This window comes from Crinia signifera, chromosome 9, assembly GCF_055691185.1.
Source record: "Crinia signifera chromosome 9, ASM5569118v1, whole genome shotgun sequence".
Taxonomy (NCBI): Eukaryota; Metazoa; Chordata; class Amphibia; order Anura; family Myobatrachidae; genus Crinia; species Crinia signifera.
The window spans coordinates 14,900,967-14,928,213 of record NC_139225.1 but is presented as its reverse complement, the minus strand read 5'-3'; the positions used below and the strand labels follow the sequence as shown (position 1 = coordinate 14,928,213).

General features: G+C 50.8%; 1 protein-coding gene across 5 annotated transcripts in view; it reads left to right on the top strand.

Moving 5' to 3' along the window:
- The window catches only part of NACC2 (NACC family member 2), a 108,053-nt gene that overhangs the window by 65,038 nt on the left and 15,768 nt on the right, over positions 1-27,247 (top strand). For 3 of the 5 annotated variants that reach the window (XM_083161121.1, XM_083161125.1, XM_083161123.1), the window contains 2 exons: positions 16,067-16,993; positions 26,473-26,646. In XM_083161121.1, the coding sequence (XP_083017247.1) occupies positions 16,129-16,993; positions 26,473-26,646 (1,039 nt within the window). In that variant the 5' untranslated portion in view covers positions 16,067-16,128. Of the gene's footprint in view, positions 1-3,956; positions 4,661-5,961; positions 6,342-16,066; positions 16,994-26,472; positions 26,647-27,247 lie in introns of those variants that run through there. The other 2 variants (XM_083161122.1, XM_083161124.1) reach the window with 2 other exon arrangements.

The window sequence follows — 27,247 nt, the reverse complement described above, 5'->3', positions numbered from 1 at the left end:
CGTCTGGCCATATGCTGCAGTGTCTCAGCACGCTAACATGTCTGCACGCTGTACCATCTGGCCATATGCTGCAGTGTCTCAGGACTCTAACATATATGCACGCTGTACCGTCTGCCCATATGCTGCAGTGTCTCAGCGCGCTAACATGTCTGCACGCTGTACCGTCTGGCCATATGCTGCAGTGTCTCAGCATGCTAACATGTCTGCTTGCTGTACCGTCTGCCCATATGCTGCTAGTGTCTCAGCGTGCTAACATGTCTGCACGCTGCTCCGTCTGGCCATATGCTGCAGTGTCTCAGCACGCTAACATGTCTGCACGCTGTACCGTCTGCCCATATGCTGCAGTGTCTCAGAGCGCTAACATGTCTGCACGCTGTACCGTCTGGCCATATGCTGCAGTGTCTCAGCGTGCTAACATGTCTGCTTGCTGTACCGTCTGCCCATATGCTGCTAGTGTCTCAGCGTGCTAACATGTCTGCACGCTTCTCCGTCTGGCCATATGCTGCAGTGTCTCAGCACGCTAACATGTCTGCACGCTGTACCGTCTGCCCATATGCTGCAGTGTCTCAGAGCGCTAACATGTCTGCACGCTGTACCGTCTGGCCATATGCTGCAGTGTCTCAGCGTGCTAACATGTCTGCACGCTGTACCGTCTGGCCATATGCTGCAGTGTCTCAGCATGCTGACATGTCTGCACGCTGTGCCGTCTGGCCATATGCTGCAGTGTCTCAGCACGCTAACATGTCTGCACGCTGTACCATCTGGCCATATGCTGGAGTGTCTCAGCATGCTAACATGTCTGCATGCTGCTCCGTCTGGCCATATGCTGCAGTGTCTCAGCACGCTAACATGTCTGCACGCTGTACCGTCTGGCCATATGCTGCAGTGTCTCAGCACGCTAACATGTCTGCACGCTGTACCGTCTGGCCATATGCTGCAGTGTCTCAGCACGCTAACATGTCTGCACGCTGTACCATCTGGCCATATGCTGCAGTGTCTCAGCATGCTGACATGTCTGCACGCTGCTCCGTCTGGCCATATGCTGCAGTGTCTCAGCATGCTGACATGTCTGCACGCTGTAACGTCTGCCCATATGCTGCAGTGTCTCAGACAGGTAACATGTCTGCACACTGTACCGCCTGCCCATATGCTGCAGTGTCTCAGCACGCTAACATGTCTGCACGCTGTACCGTCTGCCCATATGCTGCAGTGTCTCAGAGCGCTAACATGTCTGCACGCTGTACCGTCTGGCCATATGCTGCAGTGTCTCAGCGTGCTAACATGTCTGCTTGCTGTACCGTCTGCCCATATGCTGCTAGTGTCTCAGCGTGCTAACATGTCTGCACGCTTCTCCGTCTGGCCATATGCTGCAGTGTCTCAGCACGCTAACATGTCTGCACGCTGTACCGTCTGCCCATATGCTGCAGTGTCTCAGAGCGCTAACATGTCTGCACGCTGTACCGTCTGGCCATATGCTGCAGTGTCTCAGCGTGCTAACATGTCTGCACGCTGTACCGTCTGGCCATATGCTGCAGTGTCTCAGCATGCTGACATGTCTGCACGCTGTGCCGTCTGGCCATATGCTGCTGTGTCTCAGCACGCTAACATGTCTGCACGCTGTACCATCTGGCCATATGCTGGAGTGTCTCAGCATGCTAACATGTCTGCATGCTGCTCCGTCTGGCCATATGCTGCAGTGTCTCAGCACGCTAACATGTCTGCACGCTGTACCGTCTGGCCATATGCTGCAGTGTCTCAGCATGCTGACATGTCTGCACGCTGTGCCGTCTGGCCATATGCTGCTATGTCTCAGCACGCTAACATGTCTGCACGCTGTACCATCTGGCCATATGCTGGAGTGTCTCAGCATGCTAACATGTCTGCATGCTGCTCCGTCTGGCCATATGCTGCAGTGTCTCAGCACGCTAACATGTCTGCACGCTGTACCGTCTGGCCATATGCTGCAGTGTCTCAGCACGCTAACATGTCTGCACGCTGTACCATCTGGCCATATGCTGCAGTGTCTCAGCATGCTGACATGTCTGCACGCTGCTCCGTCTGGCCATATGCTGCAGTGTCTCAGCATGCTGACATGTCTGCACGCTGTAACGTCTGCCCATATGCTGCAGTGTCTCAGACAGGTAACAGGTCTGCACACTGTACCGCCTGCCCATATGCTGCAGTGTCTCATCACGCTAACATGTCTGCACGCTGCACCGTCTGCCCATATTCTGTAGTGTCTTAGCGCGCTAACATGTCTGCACGCTGTACCGTCTGGCCATATGCTGCAGTGTCTCATCACGCTAACATGTCTGCACGCTGTACCGTCTGGCCATAGGCTGCAGTGTCTTAGCGCGCTAACATGTCTGCACGCTGCACCGTCTTGCCATAGGCTGCAGTGTCTCAGCGCGCTAACATGTCTGCACGCTGCACCGTTTGGCCATATACTGCAGTGTCTCAGCACGCTAACATGTCTGCACGCTGTACCATCTGGCCATATGCAGCAGTGTCTCAGCGCGCTAACATGTCGGCACGCTGTACCGTCTTGCCATATGCTGCAGTGCCTCCACCTGCTGTCCTGCCGTGCACCTGCGCCCTGGCGCTATTGCACACACACACACACCCGCTCCGGCTTTCGCCCCCAGAGCAGCCAGATATCACCTCCACTTGTGCCCTGGCGCTGTTGCACACCCCCCGCTCCGGCTTTCGTCCCCAGAGCACCCAGGTATCACCTCCACCTGTGCCCTGGTGCTATTACATGCCGCCCCCTCCGGCTTTCGCCCCCAGGTATCACCTGCACCTGTGCCTAGTGTCTGACCTGTGCCCTGGCGCTATTACATGCCCCCCGCTCCATCTTTTGCCCCCAGAGCACCCAGGTATCACCTCCACCTGTGCCAAGTGTCTGACCTGTGCCCTGGTGCTATTACATGCCACCCCCTCCGGCTTTTGCCCCCCCAGAGCACCCAGGTATCACCTGCACCTGTGCCAAGTGTCTGACCTGTGCCCTGGCGTTATTACATTCCCCCCCCCCCCCTGCTCCGGCTTTCACCCCAGAGCACCCAGGTATCACCTGCACCTGTGCCAAGTGTCTGACCTGTGCACTGGCGTTATTACATCCCCCCCCCCCCACCCCGCTCCGGCTTTCACCCCAGAGCACCCAGGTACCACCTGCACCTGTGCCAAGTGTCTGACCTGTGCGCACTGGCGCTATTACATGCCCCCCCCCCACTCCGCCTTTCGCCCCCAGAACACCCAGGTATCACCTCCACCTGTGCCTAGTGTCTGACCTGTGCCCTGGTGCTATTACATGCCCCCCCCCCGCTCCGGCTTTCGCCCCCAGAGCACCCAGGTATCACCTGCACCTGTGCCTAGTGTCTGACCTGTGCCCTGGCGTTATTGCACGCCCCCCGCTCTGGCTTTCTCCCCCAGAACACCCAGGCATCACCTCCACCTGTGCCCTGGTGCTATTACATGCCGCCCCCTCCGGCTTTCGCCCCCAGAGCACCCAGGTATCACCTGCACCTGTGCCAAGTGTCTGACCTGTGCACTGGCGCTATTACATGCCCCCCCCCCCCCGCTCCGGCTTTCACCCCCAGAGCACCCAGGTATCACCTGCACCTGTGCCAAGTGTCTGACCTGTGCACTGGCGCTATTACATCCCCCCCCCCCCCCGCTCTGGCTTTCGCCCCCAGAGCACCCAGGTATCACCTGCACCTGTGCCAAGTGTCTGACCTGTGCCCTGGCGCTATTACATACACCCCCCACCCCCCCGCTCTGGCTTTCGCCCCCAGAGCACCCAGGTATCACCTCCACCTGTGCCCTGGTGCTATTACATGCCGCCCCTCCGGCTTTCGCCCCCAGAACACCCAGGCATCACCTCCACCTGCCGTGCAGGAAGCAGCACAGATCCCTCCCTCTGTTACTGCAGATAAAGCTCCCATACCTTCCCCTTGTGTCTGGGCTCCGGCTGCAGACCAGATGTCAGGCTGGAGGGGTGACACATCCTACTCCTGGAAGTCCTGGACTTCCTCCAGCCCCGATGCCTCCTGCTCCAGCGCCCTCCCCGTCCTGGCTGCGCCGCAGGAGTTAAACACCCTCTGTGCCAGCTCTGCAGACTGTTTGGAATAGTTGGAATGCTTTGACACAGTGTGGACTGGATGGCAGAGGAGGCAGCAGCATAATCCATACGCAGCAGCCGTGCCACCTCTGTGCACCCCACCAGCAGCACGCACTACAGTCAGCCCTGCCATCTTTGTTTGCATTGCACTGACTCATCAGAAGTCTGTCTTGTACCAACACTGAGAGCATTATTCTGGCAGCGATCTTCCTCAGCCCAGAACTGGCATTTACTCCGGCTCCCTAATCAAAGGGCTCCATTCATTGCGGAGAGCAGTCTGAATGTTAATCCGCATCCGGACCATTCATTGACATGCTGTGCGCTGCTGTGGACAATTCTTCTTTTCTGGGCTTTTTTTTTTTGACTTGCTAAAAGCTTGAGATAGAAGAAAGCGAATCTGATCTATATTCTCCCCCTCCCTCGCTGCTTTATTCTACTTACTGAGGGAAAAGGGCTGGAATTGGGACGCGGAAGGACCGGCTGTCCCTCTCCAGCGGCAGCGGCGGCGGCTGGATACTTGGGACCTGTTCAGGATTTTTTAAGGTACGTTGGCGGCGGTGCGGGGCCAGTTCTCCGCACTCTGGGGGTCTGCTGTGTGTGTGTGTGGTGTGTCCTGCAGACACAAGGAATGGGACAGAACCCTCCCCCCTTCCCTCTGCATGTCTGTCTATGCGTCTCTCTGTACCGTCTCACCGTCTACTCGCTTCTCACAGACTGGGGACGGCGTAGACCGCACACACCGGCTGCTGTTACATGTGGTGCAATTCACGCCCTGAAGCACAACATCGACGTTGATTCATTTATATCGGTTTATAATCGTCATGAACTGAATTCACCCCGTAGACACAATAGTTTATCTCTCTCCTTTCCGCAGCTAGGATATATGGTGGGGGCATCTCAGAGGTATTTCACCTATGACCCCCCCACGCACGCTGCCCCCCAGCCGAGCTGGTCACTGGTCCCAGCTTGTCAACAAACTCCTCTGCCGTTGGCATTGATGGGTTGATGGGGTGGGGGGAGATATGCCCAGCAGGCACTGGTATGTGCCCTGTCCTGGTGGGTGGCACACAGGGGACTGGGGGGGTTGGAATTGCTAGGGTTTTGCCGTGGGGTAGATCTGCCCAGCAGGCACCGGCATGTGCCCTGTTCTGGTAGGTGGCACACAGGGAATGCCCTATAGTATGATAGTGAGGAGTATTGGTGGCACTAGTAGGGTACTGTCCTGCTCACTACTCCCCTGTAATACAGCAGAGACTGGCAGAAGTTGGGCTATTGCCCTGGCACTGCAGAGACTGGCATATCCTCTGGCTGGAGTGGTCGAGCTATTGCCCTGGCACAGCAGAGACTGGCAGATCCCCCAACTGAAGTGGTTGGGCTATTCCTAGATCCTCGGGCTATTGCCCTGGCACAGCAGAGACTGGCACATCCTCAAACTATTGCCCTGGCACAGCAGAGACTGGCACATCCACAAACTATTGCCCTGGCACAGCAGAGGCTAGCAGATACTCTGGCTATTGCTCTGGTAGAGACTGGCAGAGGTTAGGCTATTGCCCTGGCACAGCAGTGATTGGCAGATACTTGGGCTATTGCCCTGGCACAGCAGAGACTGGCAGAGGTCGGGCTATTGCCCTGACACAGCAGAGACTGGCAGATCCCCAGGCTATTGCCCTGGCACAGCAGAGACCAGCAGATACTCGGTCTGTTGCCCTGGCACTGCCAGCTGTGGGGCATTACCTGCAGTAGCACAGTCAGTGTAGGATATTCCATGAGAAGCTGCGTAGCCTCAGACCCAGACAGTGTGGGGCGGGCAGCAGAGGGGGGGCTCACTAATGGGCTCATGTCTGACTACAAGCAGCGTCCTCGCACTTCTGTAACACTCTCCTCTGGTGTTTCTCTGTAAATCTTCCGTGGAGCGGAGGTCATAGGAGTCTCCCCCATGGAAGTGCCGAGGTTCAGCCTCCACCCTCCCCGCCGGGTATGTTGGCACTGCAGCACGCTCTGTAATGCCCACTCAGATCATTCCCACAGCAGCGGTGCCGCATAAATCGCCAGACTCAGCAGGGAGCAGGGGTTGGCTGATGGCATTGCCCCTCACCCCCCCTTGTCCTGGCATCTCTCCGCCAGCTAAGACCGGACGTGTTTACATCCCGGGTGCTCGCAGCCGACGTGGTGTTGTCGGAGGTTCCCGGATGGGAGGGGGACTGGCGGCGATAATCCGTGACATGTAAGTAAGGCAGCGTGAGAACTCTTGTGTCACATCTCCATTGTCCGGAGCTAATCATTAACCCCTTGTACCTCGATAGCTTCCCAGCGTGCGGGATCCTGTCTCTCCCGCCGGGGCCGCCCGCTCTATAAATCACAAGTTTACACCTCATGAAAGTGTTTACGGGCATGCCAGCGAGTCATAAAGGGTTTTACGCATCATATAAGACACCGCTCATGAGATTGGAAGATAAGCGCCCTTAGGGTAAACCTTTTATTTTGTTCCCGAAATTCCCTTTGATGTGCACAATGCTCAGATTTCCCCGGGTTGTATACACCTGGCCCGGGGGCGTCTCACAGGTGTAACTGCCCACAGAGAGGTCATCATAGCAGAGGTCCCCAGAGGTGACGCAGGTACATGGGGGCATCTTCCTCAGTCACCGATAATGGCTCAGAAATGAAGGCTCTGCATTTATACACAAATACATATATATATATGTGTTTGTATCTTTATGTATCTAGTTAGAAATAACTGATAACAGAGAACAATAGCTTGTCCTCGGGTACACAACGAATGCTAGTGATGTATACTGTGCAATATCGCTGTAACGTTGGCGCGTTGATACATAAATATCACTAATCTAATCGGACAAACCTCACAAAGTAGCAGGGTAATTACTACAATAAACTCTGCTCCATCTGAGTCAGTACACAGCCCGTCTTGCGAAACGTATTTATACAGCATTGTATTTACAAAGCGACGCCAATACAGCGAAGTGGTGTCCTGTAAGCGGTTCTCACAGCGGACTTGCACTGTATATTACACCCGTAATCCAAATCCAACGCCCAATATAATCCCACTCCAATGCCCCATTGCTTTATCAGGGGATAATCACTTTTTGTGCGTACCCCCCTGAGCAGGGTAAAATATAATAATAATCTTTATTAATGTAGAATTGGTGGTACACGGTGCTGAACTCTAATGAATAGTCAGATTTCAGGTGAGTTTCTCTATAAAGCTCAGTAATGTGGTACATGATCTGGGACAGGTGTGTAGAGGTGTAAGTAATGTGAGGCAGGTATGTAGAGGTGTAAGTGATGCAGGACAGGTGTGTAGAGGTGTAAGTGATGTGGGACAGGTAGGTAGAGGTGTAAGTAATGTGAGACAGGTATGTAGAGGTGTAAATTATGCAGGACAGGTGTGTAGAGGTGTAAATGATGTGGGACCGGTGTGTAGAAGTGTATATGATGTGGGACAGGTGTGTAGTGGTGTATATGATGTGGGACAGGTGTGTAGTGGTGTAATGATGTAGGACAGGAGTGTAGTAGTGTATATGATGTAGGACAGGTGTGTAGAGGTGTAAATGATGTAGGACAGGTGTGTAGAGGTGTAAATTATGTGGGACAGGTAGGTAGAGGTGTAAATGATGTGGGACAGGTAGGTAGATGTGTAAATGATGTGGGACAGGTAGGTAGAGGTGTAATGATGTAGGACAGGTTTGTAGAGGTGTAAATGATGTGGGACAGGTGTGTAGAGGTGTAAATGTTGTGGGACAGGTGTGTAGAGATGTAAATGATGTGGGACAGGTGTGTAGTGGTGTAAATGACGTGGGACAGGTTTGTAGAGGTGTAAATGATGTGGGACAGGTAGGTAGAGGTGTAATGATGAAGGACAGGTGTGTAGAGGTGTAAGGGATACAGGACAGGTATGTAGAGGTGTAAGTGATGTGGGACAGGTGTGTAGAGGTGTAAGTGATGCAGGACAGGTGTGTAGAGGTGTAAGTGATGTGGGATAGGTGTATAGAGGTGTAAGTGATGTGGGACAGGTATGTAGAGGTGTAAATGATGTAGGACAGGTATATAGAGGTGTAAATGATGTAGGACAGGTGTGTAGAGGTGTAAGTAATGTGGGACAGGTGTGTAGAGGTGTAGCTGATGTGGGACAGGTGTGTAGAGGTGCAAGCAATGTGGCACAGGAATGGAGAGGTGTAAATTATGTATGAGAGGTGTGTAAAGCTGTAAATGATGTGGGACAGGTAAGTGGAGGTGTAAATTATATTGGACAGGTATGTAGAGGTGTAAGGGGTACTGTAGTACAGGTGTGTAAAGGTATAAATAATGTAGTACAGGTATTTGGAGGTGTATATGATGTAGTACAGGTACGTGGAGGTATGTTTGATGTTGTACAGGTATATGGAGGTGTATATGATGTAGTACAGGTATGTGGAGGCGTGTTTGATGTTGTACAGGTACATGGAGGTGTAGATGATGTACAGGTACGTGGAGGTGTATATGATGTAGTAAAGGTACTGGAGGTGTATATGATGTAGTACAGGTACGTGGAGGTGTGTATGATGTAGTACAGGTACATGGAGTGGAGGTGAGTTTGATGTTTTACAGGTATGTGGAGGTGTGTATTATGTAGTACATGTACATGGGGGTGTATATGACGTAGTACAGGTACCTGAAGGTGTGTATAAGTTAGTACAGGTACGTGGAGGTGTATATGATGTAGTACAGGTATGTGGAGGTGTGTATGATATAGTAAAGGTATGTGGAGGTGTGTATGATGTAGTACAGGTACGTGGAGGTGTGTATGATGTGGTACAGGTACGTGGCGGTGTATATGACGTAGTACAGGTACCTGAAGGTGTGTATAAGTTAGTACAGGTACGTGGAGGTGTATATGATGTAGTACAGGTACGTGGAGGTGTGTATGATGTAGTAAAGGTATGTGGAGGTGTGTATGATGTAGTACAGGTACATGGAGGTTTATATGATGTGGTACAGGTACATGGTGGTGTATATGATGTGTACAGGTACGTGGAGGTGTATATGATGTGTACAGGTACGTGGAGATGTGTATGATGTAATACAGGTAGGTGGAGGTGTGTATGATGTAGTACAGGTACGTGGAGGTGAATTTGATGCAGTACAGGTACGTGGCGGTGAGTATGATGTGGTACAGGTATGTGGCGCTGTATATGATGTGGTACAGGTACGTGGCGGTGTATATGATGTGGTACAGGTATGTGGAGGTGTGTTTGATGTTGTACGGGTACATGGAGGTGTAGATGATGTACAGGTACGTGGAGGTGTATATGATGTAGTACAGGTACGTGGAGGTGTGTATGATGTAGTACAGGTACATGGAGTGGAGGTGAGTATGATGTTTTACAGGTATGTGGAGGTGTGTATTATGTAGTACATGTACATGGGGGTGTATATGACGTAGTACAGGTACCTGAAGGTGTGTATAAGTTAGTACAGGTACGTGGAGGTGTATATGATGTAGTACAGGTATGTGGAGGTGTGTATGATATAGTAAAGGTATGTGGAGGTGTGTATGATGTGGTACAGGTACGTGGCGGTGTATATGACGTAGTACAGGTACCTGAAGGTGTGTATAAGTTAGTACAGGTACGTGGAGGTGTATATGATGTAGTACAGGTACGTGGAGGTGTGTATGATGTAGTAAAGGTATGTGGAGGTGTGTATGATGTAGTACAGGTACATGGAGGTTTATATGATGTGGTACAGGTACATGGTGGTGTATATGATGTGTACAGGTACGTGGAGGTGTATATGATGTAATACAGGTAGGTGGAGGTGTGTATGATGTAGTACAGGTACGTGGAGGTGAATTTGATGCAGTACAGGTACGTGGCGGTGAGTATGATGTGGTACAGGTATGTGGCGCTGTATATGATGTGGTACAGGTACGTGGCGGTGTATATGATGTGGTACAGGTTTGTGGCGGTGTATATGATTTGGTACAGGTGTGTGGACGTGAATATGATGTGGTACAGGTACGTGGAGGTGTATATGATGCGGTACAGGTATGTGGAGGTGAGTATGATGTGGTACAGTTATGTGGAGGTGTATATGATGTGGTACAGGAATGTGACGGTGTATATGATGTGGTACAGGTTCGTGGAGGTGAATATGATGTGGTACAGGTACGTGGCGGTGTATATGATTTGGTACAGGCACGTCTCGGTGTATATGATTTGCTACAGGTATGTGGAGGTGTATATGATGTGGTACAGGAACCTGACGGTGAGTATGATGTGGTACAGGTACGTGGAGGTGTATTTGATGTGGTACAGGAAAGTGGCGGTGTATATGATGTGGTACAGGAACGTGGCGGTGTATATGATGTGGTACAGGTATGTGGCGGTGTATATGATGTGGACAGGAACGTGGCGGTGTATATGATGTGGTACAGGAACATGGTGGTTATATGATGTGGTACAGGTATGTGGCGGTGTATATGATGTGGTACAGGTATGTGGCGGTGTATATGATGTGGTACAGGAACGTGGCGGTGTATATGATGTGGTACAGGAACGTGGCGGTGTATATGATGTGGTACAGGAGCCTGACGGTGAGTATGATGTGGTACAGGTACGTGGAGGTGAATATGATGTGGTACAGGTACGTGGAGGTGAGTATGATGTGGTACAGGTACGTGGAGGTGAGTATGATGTGGTACAGGTACGTGGAGGTGTATATGATGTGGTACAGGTATATGGCGGTGTATATGATGTGGTACAGGTACGTGGCGGTGTATATGATGCAGTACAGGTACGTGGTGGTGTATATGATGTGGTACAGGTACGTGGTGGTGTATATGATGTGGTACAGGTACGTGGCGGTGTATATGATTTGGTACAGGTACATGGCGGTGTATATGATGTGGTACAGGTACGTGGAGGTGAATATGATGTGGTACAGGCGGTGTATATGATGTGGTACAGGTATGTGGAGGTGAATATGATGTGGTACAGGTACTTGGAGGTGTATAGGATGCAGTACAGGTATATGGAGGTGTATATGATGTGGTACAGGTATGTGGCGGTGTATATGATGTGGTACAGGTACGTGGCGGTGTATATGATGTGGTACAGGTACGTGGAGGTGTATAGGATGCAGTACAGGTACGTGGAGGTGAGTATGATGTGGTACAGGTACGTGGTGGTGTATATGATTTGATACAGGTATGTGGAGGTGTATATGATGTGGTACAGGAACTTGTCGGTGAGTATGATGTGGTACAGGTACGTGGAGGTGTATATGATGTGGTACAGGTACGTGGTGGTGTATATAATGTGGTACAGGTATGTGGAGGTGTATATGATGTGGTACAGGTATGTGGAGGTGTATATGATGTGGTAAAGGTATGTGATGGTGTATATGATGTGGTACAGGTACGTGGCGGTGTATATGATGTGGTACAGGTATATGGAGGTGTATATGATGTGGTACAGGTATGTGGAGGTGTATATGATGTGGTACAGGTACGTGGTGGTGTATATGATTTGATACAAGTATGTGGCGGTGTATATGATGTGGTACAGGTATGTGGTGGTGTATATGATGTGGTACAGGTACGTGGCGGTGTATATGATTTGATACAAGTATGTGGCGGTGTATATGATGTGGTACAGGAACCTGTCGGTGAGTATGATGTGGTACAGGAACGTGTCGGTGTATATGATGTGGTACAGGTACGTGGCAGTGTATATGATGTGGTACAGGTACTTGGAGGTGTATAGGATGCAGTTCAGGTATGTGGAGGTGAGTATGATGTGGTACAGGTACGTGGCGGTGTATATGATTTGATACAGGTACGTGGAGGTGAGTATGATGTGGTACAGGTATGTGGAGGTGTATATGATTTGATACAGGTATGTGGAGGTGTATATGATGTGGTACAGGAACGTGGCGGTGTATATGATGTGGTACAGGAACGTGGCGGTGTATATGATGTGGTACAGGTATGTGGAGGTGTATAGGATGCGGTACAGGTAAGTGGAGGTGTATATGATGTGGTACAGGTACGTGGAGGTGTATAGGATGCAGTACAGGTACGTGGCGGTGTATATGATGTGGTACAGGTATGTGGAGGTGTATAGGATGCGGTACAGGTAAGTGGAGGTGTATATGATGTGGTACAGGTACGTGGAGGTGTATAGGATGCAGTACAGGTACGTGGAGGTGTATATGATGTGGTACAGGTATGTAGACATGTGTAGTATGTCCCTGGATGTTGGACTCCTTCTGTGGTGGGAAGAGTGATGCCCTGAGGATGGAGAGCAGGCGAGGAATGCCCGCGTGGTGCCCTGTCATGTCGCTCCCCACCACGCTCTCTCTCAGTCCCCGCCGGCGAGCAGCGATGAGTCAGTGCTGAGTCCATGAGTGTGAACATAAGCTGCAGAGCCACAACATATTGCATGTGTGAGGCGCGATAACGAGGCAGAGCCATTTCCAGCCTGTTCCTGTGAACTTGGGTATCCGGCTGAGCTCAGTGCCAGCACACATAATAATCCTCCATCTGCTCTGCCGCCCGTACGTCTAGTACGAGGCTGGCAATAGGCTCTCTCCTACTGAGGATTTCCACATCCACGGTTCTCGTGCGTTCCTCGGATATCCCATGGTGTGTTGACTGCGCATGCGAATTGTGCGAGGTGTTCTCTGTAGTGTGCTCACAGCCTGAGGGTGGGCGCGTCGGGGTAGCATTTCACGGGCATGCCCGCAAAAGCAGCGTCCCGCTCAATGAACCGCTGGGAGTGCCCGCCAAAACACAGTCGTGCTTATGCCCACTAGGGGTGGGGGTATGATGTCAGCATCCTCTCATTATGTCCTGTTCCTCATTCCATGCTGTCTTCTCTATACTGTCCTCTCATTCTGTCCTGTTCCTTGTTACATGCTGTCTTCTCTGTCCTGTCCTTTGTTCCGTGCTGTCTTATCTGTACTGTCTTCTAATTCTGTCCTGTCCCTCTTTCCTTGCTGCCTTCTCTGTACTGTACTGTCCTCTCTTTCTGTCTTGTCCCTCATTCCGTGCTGTATTCTCTGTCCTTTCCTCTCATTCTGTCCTGTCCTTTGTTCCGTGCTGTCTTCTCTGTCATTTTGTCTTGTCCCTGGTTCTGTGCTGTCTTCTCTGTCCTGTCCCTCATTCCGTGCTGTCCGTCTGTCCTGTCCCTCATTCTGTGCTGTCTTCTCTGTCCTGTCCCTCATTCCGTGCTGTCTTCTCTGTACTGTCCTCTCATTCTGTCCTGTCCCTCATTCCGTGCTGTCTGTCTGTCCTGTCCCTCATTCTGTGCTGTCTTCTCTGTCCTGTCCCTCATTCCGTGCTGTATTCTCTGTCCTTTCCTCTCATTCTGTCCTTTGTTCCGTGCTGTCTTCTCTGTGATTTTGTCTTGTCCCTGGTTCTGTGCTGTCTTCTCTGTCCTGTCCCTCATTCCATGCTGTCTTCTCTGTACTGTCCTCTCATTCTGTCCTGTCCCTCATTCCGTGCTGTCTGTCTGTCCTGTCCCTCATTCCGTGCTGTCTGTCTGTCCTGTCCCTCATTCTGTGCTGTCTTCTCTGTCCTGTCCCTCATTCCGTGCTGTCTTCTCTGTGCTGTCCTCTCATTTTGTCCTGTCCTTCGTTCTGTGCTGTCTTCTCTGTAATGTCCTATCATTCTGTCCTGTATCTCATTGTGTGCTGTCTTCTCTGTATTGTCCTCTCATACTGTCCTGTCCCTTGTTCCCTGCTGTCTTCTCTGTACTGTCTTCTAATTCTGTCCTGTCCCTCATTCCTTGCTGTCTTCTCTGTACTGTTCTCTCATTCTGTCCTGTCGCTCGTTCTTTTCTGTCTTCACTGAACTGTTCTCTCATTCTGTACTGTCCCTTGTTCCATGCTGTCTTCTCTGTACTGTGCTATCCTCTAATTCAGTCCCGTCTCATTCTGTGCTGTCTTCTCTGTACTGTCCTCTCATTCTGTCCTGTCTCTTGTTCTGTGCTGTCTTCTCTGTACTGTCCTCTCATTCTGTCCTGTCCTTTGTTATGTGCTGTCTTCTCTGTCCTGTCCCTCATTCCGTGCTGTCTTCTCTGTACTGTCCTCTCATTCTGTTCTGTCCCTTGTTCCATGCTTTATTCTCTGTACTGTCCTCTCATTCAGTCCCGTCTCGTTCTGTGCTGTCTTCTCTGTACTGTCCTCTCATTCTGTCCTGTCCCTTATTCCATGCTGTATTCTCTGTACTGTCCTCTTATTCTGTCCTGTCTCTGGTTCTGTGCTGTCTTCTCTGTCCTGTCCCTCATTCTGGGCAGCCTTCTCTGTACTGTCCCCTCGTTCTGTCATGTCCCTTGTTCAGTGCTGTCTTCTCTGTACTGTATTCTAAGTCTGTCCTGTCTCTCAATCCTTCTTGTCTTCTCTTTATTGTACTGTCCTCTCATACTGTCCTGTCCCTTGTTCAGTGCTGTCTTCTCTGTACTGTATTCTAAGTCTGTCCTGTCTCTCAATCCTTCTTGTCTTCTCTTTATTGTACTGTCCTCTCATTATGTCCTGTCCCTCGTTCCATGCAGTCTTCTCTGTACTGTCCTCTCATTCTGTCCTGTCCCTTATTCCATGCTGTCTTCTCTGTCCTGTCCCTCATTCTGTCCTGTCCCTGGTTCTGTGCTGTCTTTTTTGTCCTGTCCCTCATTCTGCGCTGTCTTCTCTGTCCTGGTCTCTCATTCTGTCCTGTCCTTTGTTCCATGCTGTCTTATCTATACAGTACTGTCCTCTCATTCGGTCCTGTCCTTCATTCTGTGCAGTCTTCTCTGTACTGTCCTCTCAGTATGTCCTTTCCTCTCATTCTGTCCTGTCCCTTGTTCCGTGCTGTCTTCTCTGTCCTGTCCCTCATTTTGTCCTGGTTCTGTGCTGTCTTCTCTGTCCTGTCCCTCATTCTGTGCAGTCTACTCTGTACTGTCCTCTCATTCTGTCCAGTCCCTCATTCCATTCCATGCTGTCTTCTCTGTACTGTCCTGTCCCTCGTTCCATGCTGTCATCTCTGTACTGTCCTCTCATTCTGTCATGTCCCTTGTTCAGTGCTGTCTTCTCTGTACTGTATTCTAAGTCTGTCCTGTCTCTCAATCCTTCTTGTCTTCTCTTTATTGTACTGTCCTCTCATTATGTCCTGTCCCTCGTTCCATGCAGTCTTCTCTGTACTGTCCTCTCATTCTGTCCTGTCCCTTATTCCATGCTGTCTTCTCTGTCCTGTCCCTCATTCTGTCCTGTCCCTGGTTCTGTGCTGTCTTTTTTGTCCTGTCCCTCATTCTGCGCTGTCTTCTCTGTCCTGGTCTCTCATTCTGTCCTGTCCTTTGTTCCATGCTGTCTTATCTATACAGTACTGTCCTCTCATTCGGTCCTGTCCTTCATTCTGTGCAGTCTTCTCTGTACTGTCCTCTCAGTATGACCTGTCCCTCGTTCTGTCTTGTCTTCTCTATCCTTTCCTCTCATTCTGTCCTGTCCCTTGTTCCGTGCATTTTGTCCTGGTTCTATGCTGTCTTCTCTGTCCTGTCCATCATTCTGTGCAGTCTACTCTGTACTGTCCTCTCATTCTGTCCAGTCCCTCATTCCATTCCATGCTGTCTTCTCTATACTGTCCCTCGTTCCATGCTGTCATCTCTGTACTGTCCTCTCATTCTGTCCTGTCCCTCGTTCCATGCTGTCATCTCTGTACTGTCCTCTCATTCTGTCCTGTCCCTCGTTACGTGCTGTCTTCTCCGTAATGTCCTCTCATTCTGTCCTGTCCCTCATTTAGTGCTGTCTTCTCCGTACTGTCCTCTTTATCTGTCCTGTCCCTCGTTCCGTGCTGTCTTCTCCGTACTGTCCTCTCATTCTGTCCTGTCCCTCATTTAGTGCTGTCTTCTCTGTATTGTACTTAATATGATGTTTTGATAATGAGTAGAATTATTTATTAGTGTTTTGCTCTCCCCCCAGATGTGAGCCATCCCGGACACGATTCTAGTGAATGTCTGAAGAATCTATATTAAGCGTTAGCCATGTCACAGATGTTACACATCGAGATTCCCAACTTTGGGAATACCGTCTTGGGCTGCCTCAATGAGCAAAGGCTGATGGGACTCTACTGCGATGTCTCCATAGTGGTGAAAGGCCAGTCATTCAAGGCGCACCGCGCGGTGCTGGCGGCGAGCAGCCTGTACTTCCGAGACTTGTTCAGCGGGAACAGCAAGAGCGCGTTTGAGTTGCCGGCCACGGTCCCCCCGGCGTGTTTCCAGCAGATCCTTTCATTTTGCTACACTGGAAAGCTGACGATGGCGGCCAGCGAGCAGCTAGTGGTGATGTATACGGCGGGCTTCCTTCAGATCCAGCACATCGTTGAGCGAGGTACGGACTTAATGTTCAAAGTGAGCTCGCCCCATTGTGACTCTCAGACTACTATGATCGAGGAGACTGGTTCGGAGCCGCAAAGCCCTTGCAACCAGGCGCAGGCCGCCGTGGCGCCGTACGTCATGTCCCCTTCCATGCCCATCCCACTGTTAACCCGAGTGAAGAACGAAAGTCTGGAGGTACAGCCCATTGCGGTGCCCAATCTGCCAGGCAAGAGGTCGATGGATGCACAGAACAGAGACAATGCCAGTGGTGCCGCTTCTATCGCTGCTACGCCAAAACTTCCCAGAGTCTCTTACTACGGCATGTCTAGCCTAGCGGCGCTGTTCCCCAACGTACAGCAAGTGCCCTATTCACAAGGAGAGCGCACAAGCCCTGGCGCCAGCAGTATACCCACCACTGACAGCCCCACGTCCTACCACAATGAGGAAGATGAGGAGGATGATGAGGCCTACGACACTATGGTGGAGGACCACTATGGACAGATGTACATCAAATCCACCGGCGGTTACACAGGTACCCACCTCCTCTTTCCCCTCTCCTGTATTTGTGTGATCACTTTTCAGCAGGTCCCAGCAGCACAGAGGATTTCAGGAGATGAGTGTCAGTGAGGATAGGGCTGCATGTGAATGAAGCAGTGACATGATATGGGGAGGGGAATGGAGGCACCAGGAAGCCACAGACTGAGGCCCTTATTCTGGTTGGTGCGGCCAGAGCCGCACACGGTGCTCTGGCCGCACAAACCAATCCCCGCCCACGAGACGGATCGCCACGGCCGTCCGTACACGGACGGCTGGCGATCCGCATAAAAATGGTGGAGGCGTACGCCTCCACCATGGTGGGAGCTGCCCCCTGCATTCGATGGTCGTCGACCATCGAAGGCAGGTCCGCACGCCCCAGCAGCTCCCGCAAGCTGAGACCACACGGACAATCGTCCGTGTGCTAGCTTGTATGGGGGCTGAGAGCTGACATCCGGCGTCATACCCTCATTACCATGCATACGCCCCGCGTTTGCATGGGAACGCCCATGAAACGCGGGGCGTACACATAGGGAAATGAGGGTATGAAGCCCCTCACGCCCCTATACGCCCCCTTTGCGGCGGACGAAATACGTCTGCGGCGAAGGGGGCTGCACATGCGCAGATTGACCTCTGCGCATGTGCAGAATAAAAACATCGGCGGTACGGCCGCACGCGGGCCGTACCGTCCGAATTAGAATAAGGGCCTGAGAGTTATATAGTGGGAGGAGAAGGGTCCCCAGCAGCACAGAGTATATCAGGAGGGGAGTGATTTTTTTTTTTTTAGTGAGGCCTGGGCTGCATGTGACAGGGGCAGTGACATTATGTGAGGAGGGGAATGGAGGCAGCAGGAAGCCACAGACTGAGAGTTATATAGTGGGAGGAGCAGGGTCTCCAGCAGCACAGAATATATCAGGAGATGAGTGATGTGTCAGTGAGTACAGGGCTGCATGTGACAGAGGCAGTGACATGATGTGAGGAGGGGAATGGAGGCAGCAGGAAGCCACAGACTGAGAGGTATATAGTGGGAGGAGCAGGGTCCCCAGCAGCACAGAGTATATTAGGAGATGAGTGATGTGTCAGTGAGGACAGGACTGCATGTGACAGGAGCAGTGACATGGTGTGAGGAGGGGAATGGGGGCAGCAGGTAGCCACAGACTGAGAGTTATATAGTGGGAGGAGCAGGGTCCCCAGCAGCACAGAGTATATCAGGAGACGGGTGATGTGTCAGTGAGGACAGGGCTGCATGTGACAGGGGCAGTGACATGATGTGAGGAGGGGAATGGAGGCAGCAGGAAGCCACAGACTGAGAGTTATATAGTGGGAGGAGCACGGTCCCCAGCAGCACAGAGTACATCAGGAGATGAGGGATATGTCAATGACCAGACTGTCGGGAGGCTATATGGCACCCCCTAACACATTGGGTATTGGTTAGTACTGTGGGTAAGTCATACGTTGGATTCCTTCCTTGCATTAGGCACATGAGTGTCGTACAACCTGCACATGTCACAATCTGAATGACCGTGACGGCTGCTAGTGGCAATGAGGGGGGTCAGCACCTGTGGCGCCAGCTTCTGGGTGGGTCCTGGCATCAATTGAACCTCCCGATGGGTGTGCTTTATCCGGTCCCCGGGAGACCTATTCTCTGAGCGAGGCCTGGAGCCTGACTGCTGAGGGAATGCTCAGTAATAGCAATTATCTATAAATATACATAATAAGAGCAGATGCTGAGAATTGCATACAGAATAAGAGAAGTGGTACTGTATACACATAATAAGGGCAGATGGTAAGAACTACATCCTACACACATAGTTGCAGCGTCTGTAATACACACAGCGCAGCCGATCCATGGTATAAACTAGCCAGCACATACTGTGCACACAGAGTAACATGTATGTATATTTGTGCTGATAAGTCGACACCTGGAAGTTATGCTGTGCTTATGACTGTATAGAACTGAACCCAGCACAGAGAACAGGAGGTATATCATTAATGTTCCCATCCAGCTAACACTTGTTGGTCATCCTTTGCCCCCTGCTTGGCATAGATCTAGATTCTCCTACTGACATAGGACGGGCAGGTGCCTTATCATCGTTAGTAAATCCTGGCAGCTTCCATGTTTGGACCGATCCCAAAATATATGTTTTGGTTTAGCAAACATGAGGCTTTGAAGTGACTGTTGTGAGTGGGGCAGTGTCCTAGGAGCTGTGGTTTGTGTGTTTGTTGTGGTGGAACAACAAGTCCCAGCATGTCCTGCCCGCCTTTTTTCAGCGGGCGCTGTGGTTTGTATTTGCTGTTGGTGAGGTTTCCTGCAATGCTCCTGTATTTGCTGTTACCTCCTAGTGATAGCGTTGATCGCATATGCTAAATCTTTTGCAAATGGGCAAAACCATGCTGCACTGCAGATGGGGCAGATGTAACAGGTGCAGAGAGCGTTAGTTTTGAGTGAATTATATTGTTTTTGTGAAGGGTAAATGCTGCCTGCTTATTCTTACACTGCAATCTCAGTTTGAACACCCCTCACCCAAATCTAACGCTCTCTGCACCTGTTACATCTGCCAACCTGCAGTGCGGCATGGTTTTGCCCATTTGAGAAAGATTTGGCATTTGCGATCAACTCTGAATCAAGCCATTAATGTGTTATAGTCTGTGGTGCTCGCAGAATAAAACCGCCATGCAACCCATGCTGCACTGCAGGTGGGGCAGATGTAACATGTGCAGAGAGAGTTACATTTGGGTGAGGTGTGTTCAAACGAATCACAGAACTGAGGTCATGGGTCGATTCCCACCATGGCCCTAACTGTGTGGAGTTTGTTTATTCTCCCCATGCTTGCGTGGGTTTCCTCCGGGTACTCCGGTTTTCTCCCACAATCCAAAAATATACTGGTAGGCTAATTGGCTCCCATCAAATTAACCCTAGAATGTCTGTGTGCGCGTGTACATGTGGTAGGGAACATAGATTGTAAGCTCCACTGGGGCAGGGACTGATGTGAGTGTTCTACTATACTCTGTAAAGCGCTGCGGAATATGTATGCGCTATATAAGAAACTGTTAATAAATAAATAAATTGCAGTGTAAGAATAAAGCAGCCAGTATTTACCCTGCATAAATAAAATACAACCCACCCAAATCTAACCCTTTCTGCATCTGTTACATCTGCCCCTCTGCAGTGCAGCATGGTTTTGCTCATTTGAGAAAGATTTTGCATTTGGGATTAAGGGGGTTATTCTAGTTGATTTGCAGGGCTGTAAATGTACAGCCTTGTGAGTCCACCAAACCCCGCCATCCACAAGGGCGATTCGCTTGCAGGGGTTTGCAAATGTAACATCCATTCACAGGGCTGGGGGAACCTCCCACCATCGAAAGACATTAAAGTGACTTTCAAGTCACATATACCTGCACTCTGGAAAGGAAATCATATCCCTGTGTATGGCATTCCCCCTAATTATCCTGTGTGTAGCAGTGCTCCTCATAGTGACTGTAGGAGAGGATAGCCTGTAATCATATCTGTGTGTGTGGTATTCCCCTCTCATTACCTTGTGTGTAGCAGTGCTCCTCATAGTGACTGTAGGAGAGGATATATTGTAATCATATCTGTGTGTATGGCATCCCTCCCCCTCATTATCCTGTGTGAAGCAGCGCTCCTCATAGTGACTGTAGGAGAGGATAGCCTGTAATCATATCCCTGTGTATGACATTAGCCCTCATTACCTTGTGTGTAGCAGCACTCCTCATAGTGACTGTAGGAGAGGATAGCCTGTAATCATATCTGTGTGTGTGGCATTCCCCCCTCATTACCTTGTATGTAGCAGCGCTCCTCATAGTGACTGTTGGAGAGGATAGCCTGTAATCATATCCATGTGTATGACATTAGCCCTCATTATCCTGTGTGTAGCAGCGCTCCTCATAGTGACTGTAGGAGAGGATAGCCTGTAATCATATCTGTGTGTATGACATTAGCCCTCATTACCTTGTGTGTAGCAGCGCTCCTCATAGTGACTGTAGGAGAGAATAGCCTGTAATCATATCCGTGTGTATGACATTAGCCCTCATTACCTTCTGTGTAGCAGCGCTCCTCATAGTGACTGTAGGAGAGGATAGCCTGTAATCATATCCGTGTGTATGACATTAGCCCTCATTACCTTGTATGTAGCAGCGCTCCTCATAGTGACTGTTGGAGAGGATAGTCTGTAATCATATCCCTGTGTATGACATTAGCCCTCATTACCTTGTGTGTAGCAGCGCTCCTCATAGTGACTGTAGGAGAGGATATATTGTAATCATATCTGTGTGTATGGCATTAGCCTTCATTACCTTGTGTGTAGCAGCGCTCCTCACAGTGACTGTAGGAGAGAATAGCCTGTAATCATATCCGTGTGTAGGACATTAGCCCTCATTACCTTGTGTGTAGCAGCGCTCCTCATAGTGACTGTAGGAGAGAATAGCCTGTAATCATATCCGTGTGTAGGACATTAGCCCTCATTACCTTGTGTGTAGCAGCGCTCCTCACAGTGACTATAGGAGAGGATAGCCTGTAATCATATCCGTGTGTATGACATTCCCCCCTCATTATCCTGTGTGTAGCAGCGCTCCTCCTAGTGACTGTAGGAGAGGATAGCCTGTAACCATATCCGCGTATGGTGTTGTGTGAAGTCTGAGGGTACATTTTGCGCTGCCATGGTGACAAGATGACTGCGCAGGGTGGATATTTGGCTAAATCACCACATGAATCTCTTTGGGACATATGTAGGAAGACATTTGTAAGCCCAATAGGTTGTACACCGCTCTTCAGACGGGGCCGTTGTAAGAGCAGAGTCTGATGTATCCGGACCCCAATAATCAGGAGAAAGGTCTGGATACTTGGTTTTGTTGTCTGCCACGATGAAAGTCCTTCATTACCCCTCTAATCTATAAGTTCCGCCAGACGATGTGCAGTGCGGAACACGTTCCACCATGACACGCTAAGGAGTTAATGGCTGCCTCCGGCGTATCCTCACGCGCTCCGAGGGTAGTGTTTATTTGCATATACACACTGTGGCAGATCTGAGGAGCTGCTGAAATACGAGTATTTATAAACCGTAGAACTTGTGACAAGAGCGAGGTCTAAAAAAGGACAGATCAGGACCATTACGGGCGGCGGCGATCAGATCTGAGGAGTTTATAGGAACAAGACTCCCGGGTTAAGAACATAATGTAACCCGAGATTAACCCCTTCCGCCTACAGTCGTGGCTGCTGGATTTACCTACAGTATAGCTGGCTCTGGCGTAATGTGAGGTTAAATTATCGGCAAATGTGTACAGCTAAAGATTGTAAGCTCACTGGGGCAGAGAGTCTAATCTAGTAGAGGCAGCAATTATTATGGGCTAGATTCTCTAAACTTCAAAAGTGATAAACAGCCAGCCAATCAGCTCCTACCTGCCATGCCACAGACTGTGTTTGAAAAATGTCAGACAGGAGCTGATTCGTTGGTTGTGTATCACTCTCCATTTTATCACTTTTAAAGCTTAAAGAATCTGGCACTATAAAAGCAATGCACATTTCCCAATCGGCAATGACTGCCATCTATCTTGCGCAATGACTGACAATGTCTGTGAATGCTGTGTATTACGTAGGTATGTACAGCACCACCTGCAGGTTCCCAGTGTGTATTGCACCTTATCAATGCCTTATCTGTATACTGTAGTTACAGCCTGATTCAGCGATGGGCGCTGCGCCGAGGTTTACCGCCAGGGGACCCAGTGAGAATACAGAATTGTACGTGAATAAGGGTTTCTGGGCGTGCCGTGTCCAGCCACCTTTTTTTGCATTTGTGTGGTTTTGGCAGCCATGTTTAGATGGACATTTTTTGCAAACATAGAATTGCTGTAATGTCTGATGGAGCGCCGGATGTGAGGGCGATGGTGCCACAGATGTGTGGGTAATGGTGGGATTCATGTGTGGCCGACGGTGCAATGGATGTGTGGGAGATTGTCCTACAGATGTGTGGGCGATGGCGCGACGGATGTGTGGGTGATTGTCCTACAGATGAGTGGGCGACGGTGAGACGGATGTGTGGGTAATGGTGTGATTCATGTGTGGCCGATGGTGCGACGGATGTGTGGGCGAAGAACGTGAGGGTAATGGTGTGACGGATATGTGGGTGATGGTCCGATGGATGTGAAGGAGATGGTGTAATGGATGTGAGTGTGATGGTGCCACAGATGTGTGGGCGATGGTGTAACGGGTGTGCCGACAATGGATGGCCAGAGGCGGGTGCAACTTTTTACACAAAGTGGTAGATTAGAGACGGCGCTGGCGGCATAAATAGACATTGCTGTGCCAGGATTGCCACGTAGGACAAAGCACTCATTGGCACCTGTATGACACTGTCAGCAGCTCAGGCCCCTGCCACCACGAGCTCAGTGACAGTATGAGGTTGTGCCACCTTGGTGCCTCTGGCAGGACGGGTGTCAGAGCTCAGGTGGAGATGATGGAATATTGCACCATATTCACCTCACTCTGCATTGTGCGCGTTTTTCAGGCAAGATTTGGGCGTAAGTGCCCAAACCGCCCCACAGCAGGATAAATATCTGCCTCTTATAAACCATTACCTTAGCGCGATGTCAGTGCACATCTATGGCGAGTAAAGATGGAAGCAGAACTCTCTCCAGACCAGCGCCCCCTTGCGCCACCTCACTCGCTGCTCATCCCCCTGTGTCACCCTCGGGATTAATGTTTGTTGATATGGACGCTGTTATACACAGGATAATCTGTCATCTCTCTGCTTACTGTTAGGATGGATACTGTGTATAAGACGGGTAAACACTGCCCGCTGTGCCAGCCCATAAATACCCGTCTGACAAAGCCCTAATAAAGGCTCTTGGCATTAAAGTGGCCCTGTCACCTCAGCGGGAGGAAGCCCCCCCTTCCCCCCCCCCCATGTGTATAATGGAAGCTGCCAGCAGAACACTGGCAGTGGTGGGCACGAGATGATTGTCCCCTGCAGATCCCCCTGTCTGCACCCCGGGCACCTCATGTATACTACTGACTAAACCCAGTGATGTGGTGATGCTTGTTGTTTGGGGAGGAAGGGCCTAATTTAGCACAGATCGTAAATGCTAAATCTCTAATGGACCTATGGGCCTGATTCAGACCCGCTTGCCGAGCTGCGAATGAAAGATTATTGAGGGGGAGGCTGCATTTACCGGCTTGCTAGACTCAGAGTAAGTGAGCAGGTCTGAATCAGCCCCTATGTGTGCTGCAGGGGGGCAGATGTAACAGGTGCAGAGAGAGTTACATTTGGGTGGGATATATTGTTTATGTGCAGGGTATATATTGTAAGATTTAACCCCCCCCCCCCCATTTAACTCTGCACCTGTTACATCTGCCCCCCTGCAGTGCAGCATGGTTTTGTACATTAAAAAAATGATCAATTTTGAATTAAGCCTGAAATATGTGGTAATTATATCACTGAAACGGGTGTGGTATAAAAACCTGACGGTCGGGATTCCGACAGTCATTAGTCAGAAATCGGTATCCCGACTGCACAGCGTGGGGAGCTCAATGTAGCCCCTTGCGGGCTTGCTGTGCTCGCCACCTATTTTATTCTCCCTCTATGGGGGTCGTGGACCCCCACGAGGGAGCAGTCGGGATTCCGATGTCGGAGTAATGACTGTCGGAATCCCGACTGTCGGGGAGCCGTCCGGCACCCACTGAAACAGCATCACCGTGTACAGCTCTGTCACACATCTTCTTACATGGAATAAATTGGGACGTAATAACCGTGCATGGTGCTTGGTAACCCTGCCATCCACAACATGGTGCTTGGTTTCCTGCCATCCACAACATGGTGCTTGGTAACCCTGCCATCCACAACATGGTGCTTGGTAACCGTGCCATCCACAACATGGTGCTTGATACCCGTGCCATCGACTACATGGTGCTCAGTAACCATGCCTACCGTGCCATCCACAACATGGTGCTTGGTAACCGTGCCATCCACAACATGGTGCTTGGTAACCCTGCCATCCACAACATGGTGCTTGGTAACATGCCATCCACAACATGGTGCTTGGTAACATGCCATCCACAACATGGTGCTTGGTAACCATGCCATCCACAACATGGTGGTCGGTAACCGTGCCATCCACAACATGGTGCTTGGTAACATGCCATCCACAACATGGTGCTTGGTAACTTGCCATCCACAACATGTTGCTTTTTAACCATGCCATCTACAACATGGTGCTTGGTAACCCTGCCATCCACAACATGGTGCTTGGTAACATGCCATCCACAACATGGTGCTTGGTAACATGCCATCCACAACATGGTGCTTGGTAACCCTGCCATCCACAGCATGCTGCTTGGTAACCCTGCCATCCACAACATGGTGCTTGGTAACCCTGCCATCCACAACATGGTGCTTGGTAACTTGCCATCCACAACATGGTGCTTGGTAACTGTACCATCCACAACATGGTGCTTGGTAACCATGCCATCCACAACATGATGCTCGGTAACCGTGCCATCCATAACATGACATACCCTCCAACATGACCCATCCCATTAGGTACAAAATGCTCTGTTCCTGGACTTCCCTGCCAGTGGCAGTTACAGATGTGAGCCTACAGCACAGTCCAATATTCAAAGAGGGGGGGTCACATCAACTCTCAGTGATGTTTGGGATGGCAGCTGGTGTGGCTCCCCTTTTTGAATATTGGACTGTGCTGCAGGCTCACATCTGTAACTGCCACTGGCAGGGAAGTCCAGGAACAGAGCATTTTGTACCTAATGGAATGGGTCATGTTGGAGGGTATGACATGATGCTCAGTAACCGTGCCATCAACAACATGGTGCTCGGTAACTGTGCCATCCACAACATGGTGCTCGGTAACCGTGCCATCCACAACATGGTGCTTGATAACCTTGCCATCCACAACATGGTGCTTGGTAACCCTGCCATCCACAACATAGTGCTTTTATAAACTGTGCCATCCACAACATGGTGCTTGGTAACATGCCATCCACAACATGGTGCTTGGTAACATGCCACCCACAACATGGTGCTTGGTAACCTTTCCATCCACAACATGGTGCTTGGTAACCCTGCCATCCACAACATGGTACTTGGTACCCCTGCCATCCACAACATGGTGCTTGGTAATCATGCCATCCACAACATGGTGCTTAGTAATCATGCCATCCACAACATGGTGCTTGGTAACCATGCCATCCACAACATGGTGCTTGGTAACTGTGCTATCCACATCATATTGTTAGGCAACCGTGCCATCCACAACCTGGTGCTTGGTAACCCTGCCATTCATCCCAGTAACCCTACCATCTTTTCATCCCCCCCCCCATCTCTTCTCACTTTACTCTTTCTCACGGCCCCCTCTTTCTCTCCATCCCCCTCTTTCTCCATCCCCCCTTCTCTCTCCCTCCACTCCCTCGTTGTGTGTGTATTCCTTATATCTGTCTTTTTCTCCTATTAGTGGGGCAGGAGAAAGCGGATCAGATGCAGAACTCGTTGGAGAGCCGTTCCTGTGTCCTGATCCGGCGGGACCTGGTGGCCCTTCCTGCCAGCCTGATCAGCCAGATTGGGTACCGATGCCACCCCAAGCTGTACTCAGAGGGAGACCCTGGGGAGAAGCTGGAACTGGTCGCAGGTAATACAGTAAATAATCCCACTGTGTGGGAATGTTCCCCTACTGCCCGCCAAGTGCCCCTACTGCCTGCCAAGTGCCCCTACTGCCTGCCAAGTGCCCCTACTGCCCGCCAAGTGTCCCTACTGCCTGTCAGGTGCCCCTACCGCCCACCATGTGCCCCTACTGCCCCCCAGATGTCCCTACTTCCCGCCAAGTGTCCCTACTGCCCGCCAAGTGTCCCTACTGCCCGCCAAGTGCCCCTACTGCCTGCCAAGTGCCCCTTCTGCCTGACAAGTGTCCGCCACTGCCCACCAAGTGCCTCTACTGCCCGCCAAGTGTCCCTACTGCCCGCCAAGTGTCCCCACTGCCCGCCAAGTGTCCCCACTGCCCGCCAAGTGTCCCCACTACCTGCCAAGTGTCCGCCACTGCCCGCCAAGTGTCCCTACTGCCCACCAAGTGTCCCTACTACCCGTCAAGTGTCCACCACTGCCCGCCAAGTGCCTCTACTACCCGCCAAGTGCCACTACTGCCCGCCAAGTGTACTGCCCGCCAAGTGTCCCTACTGCCCTCCAAGTATCCCTACTGCCCTCCAAGTATCCATACTGCGCGCCAGGTGTCCCTA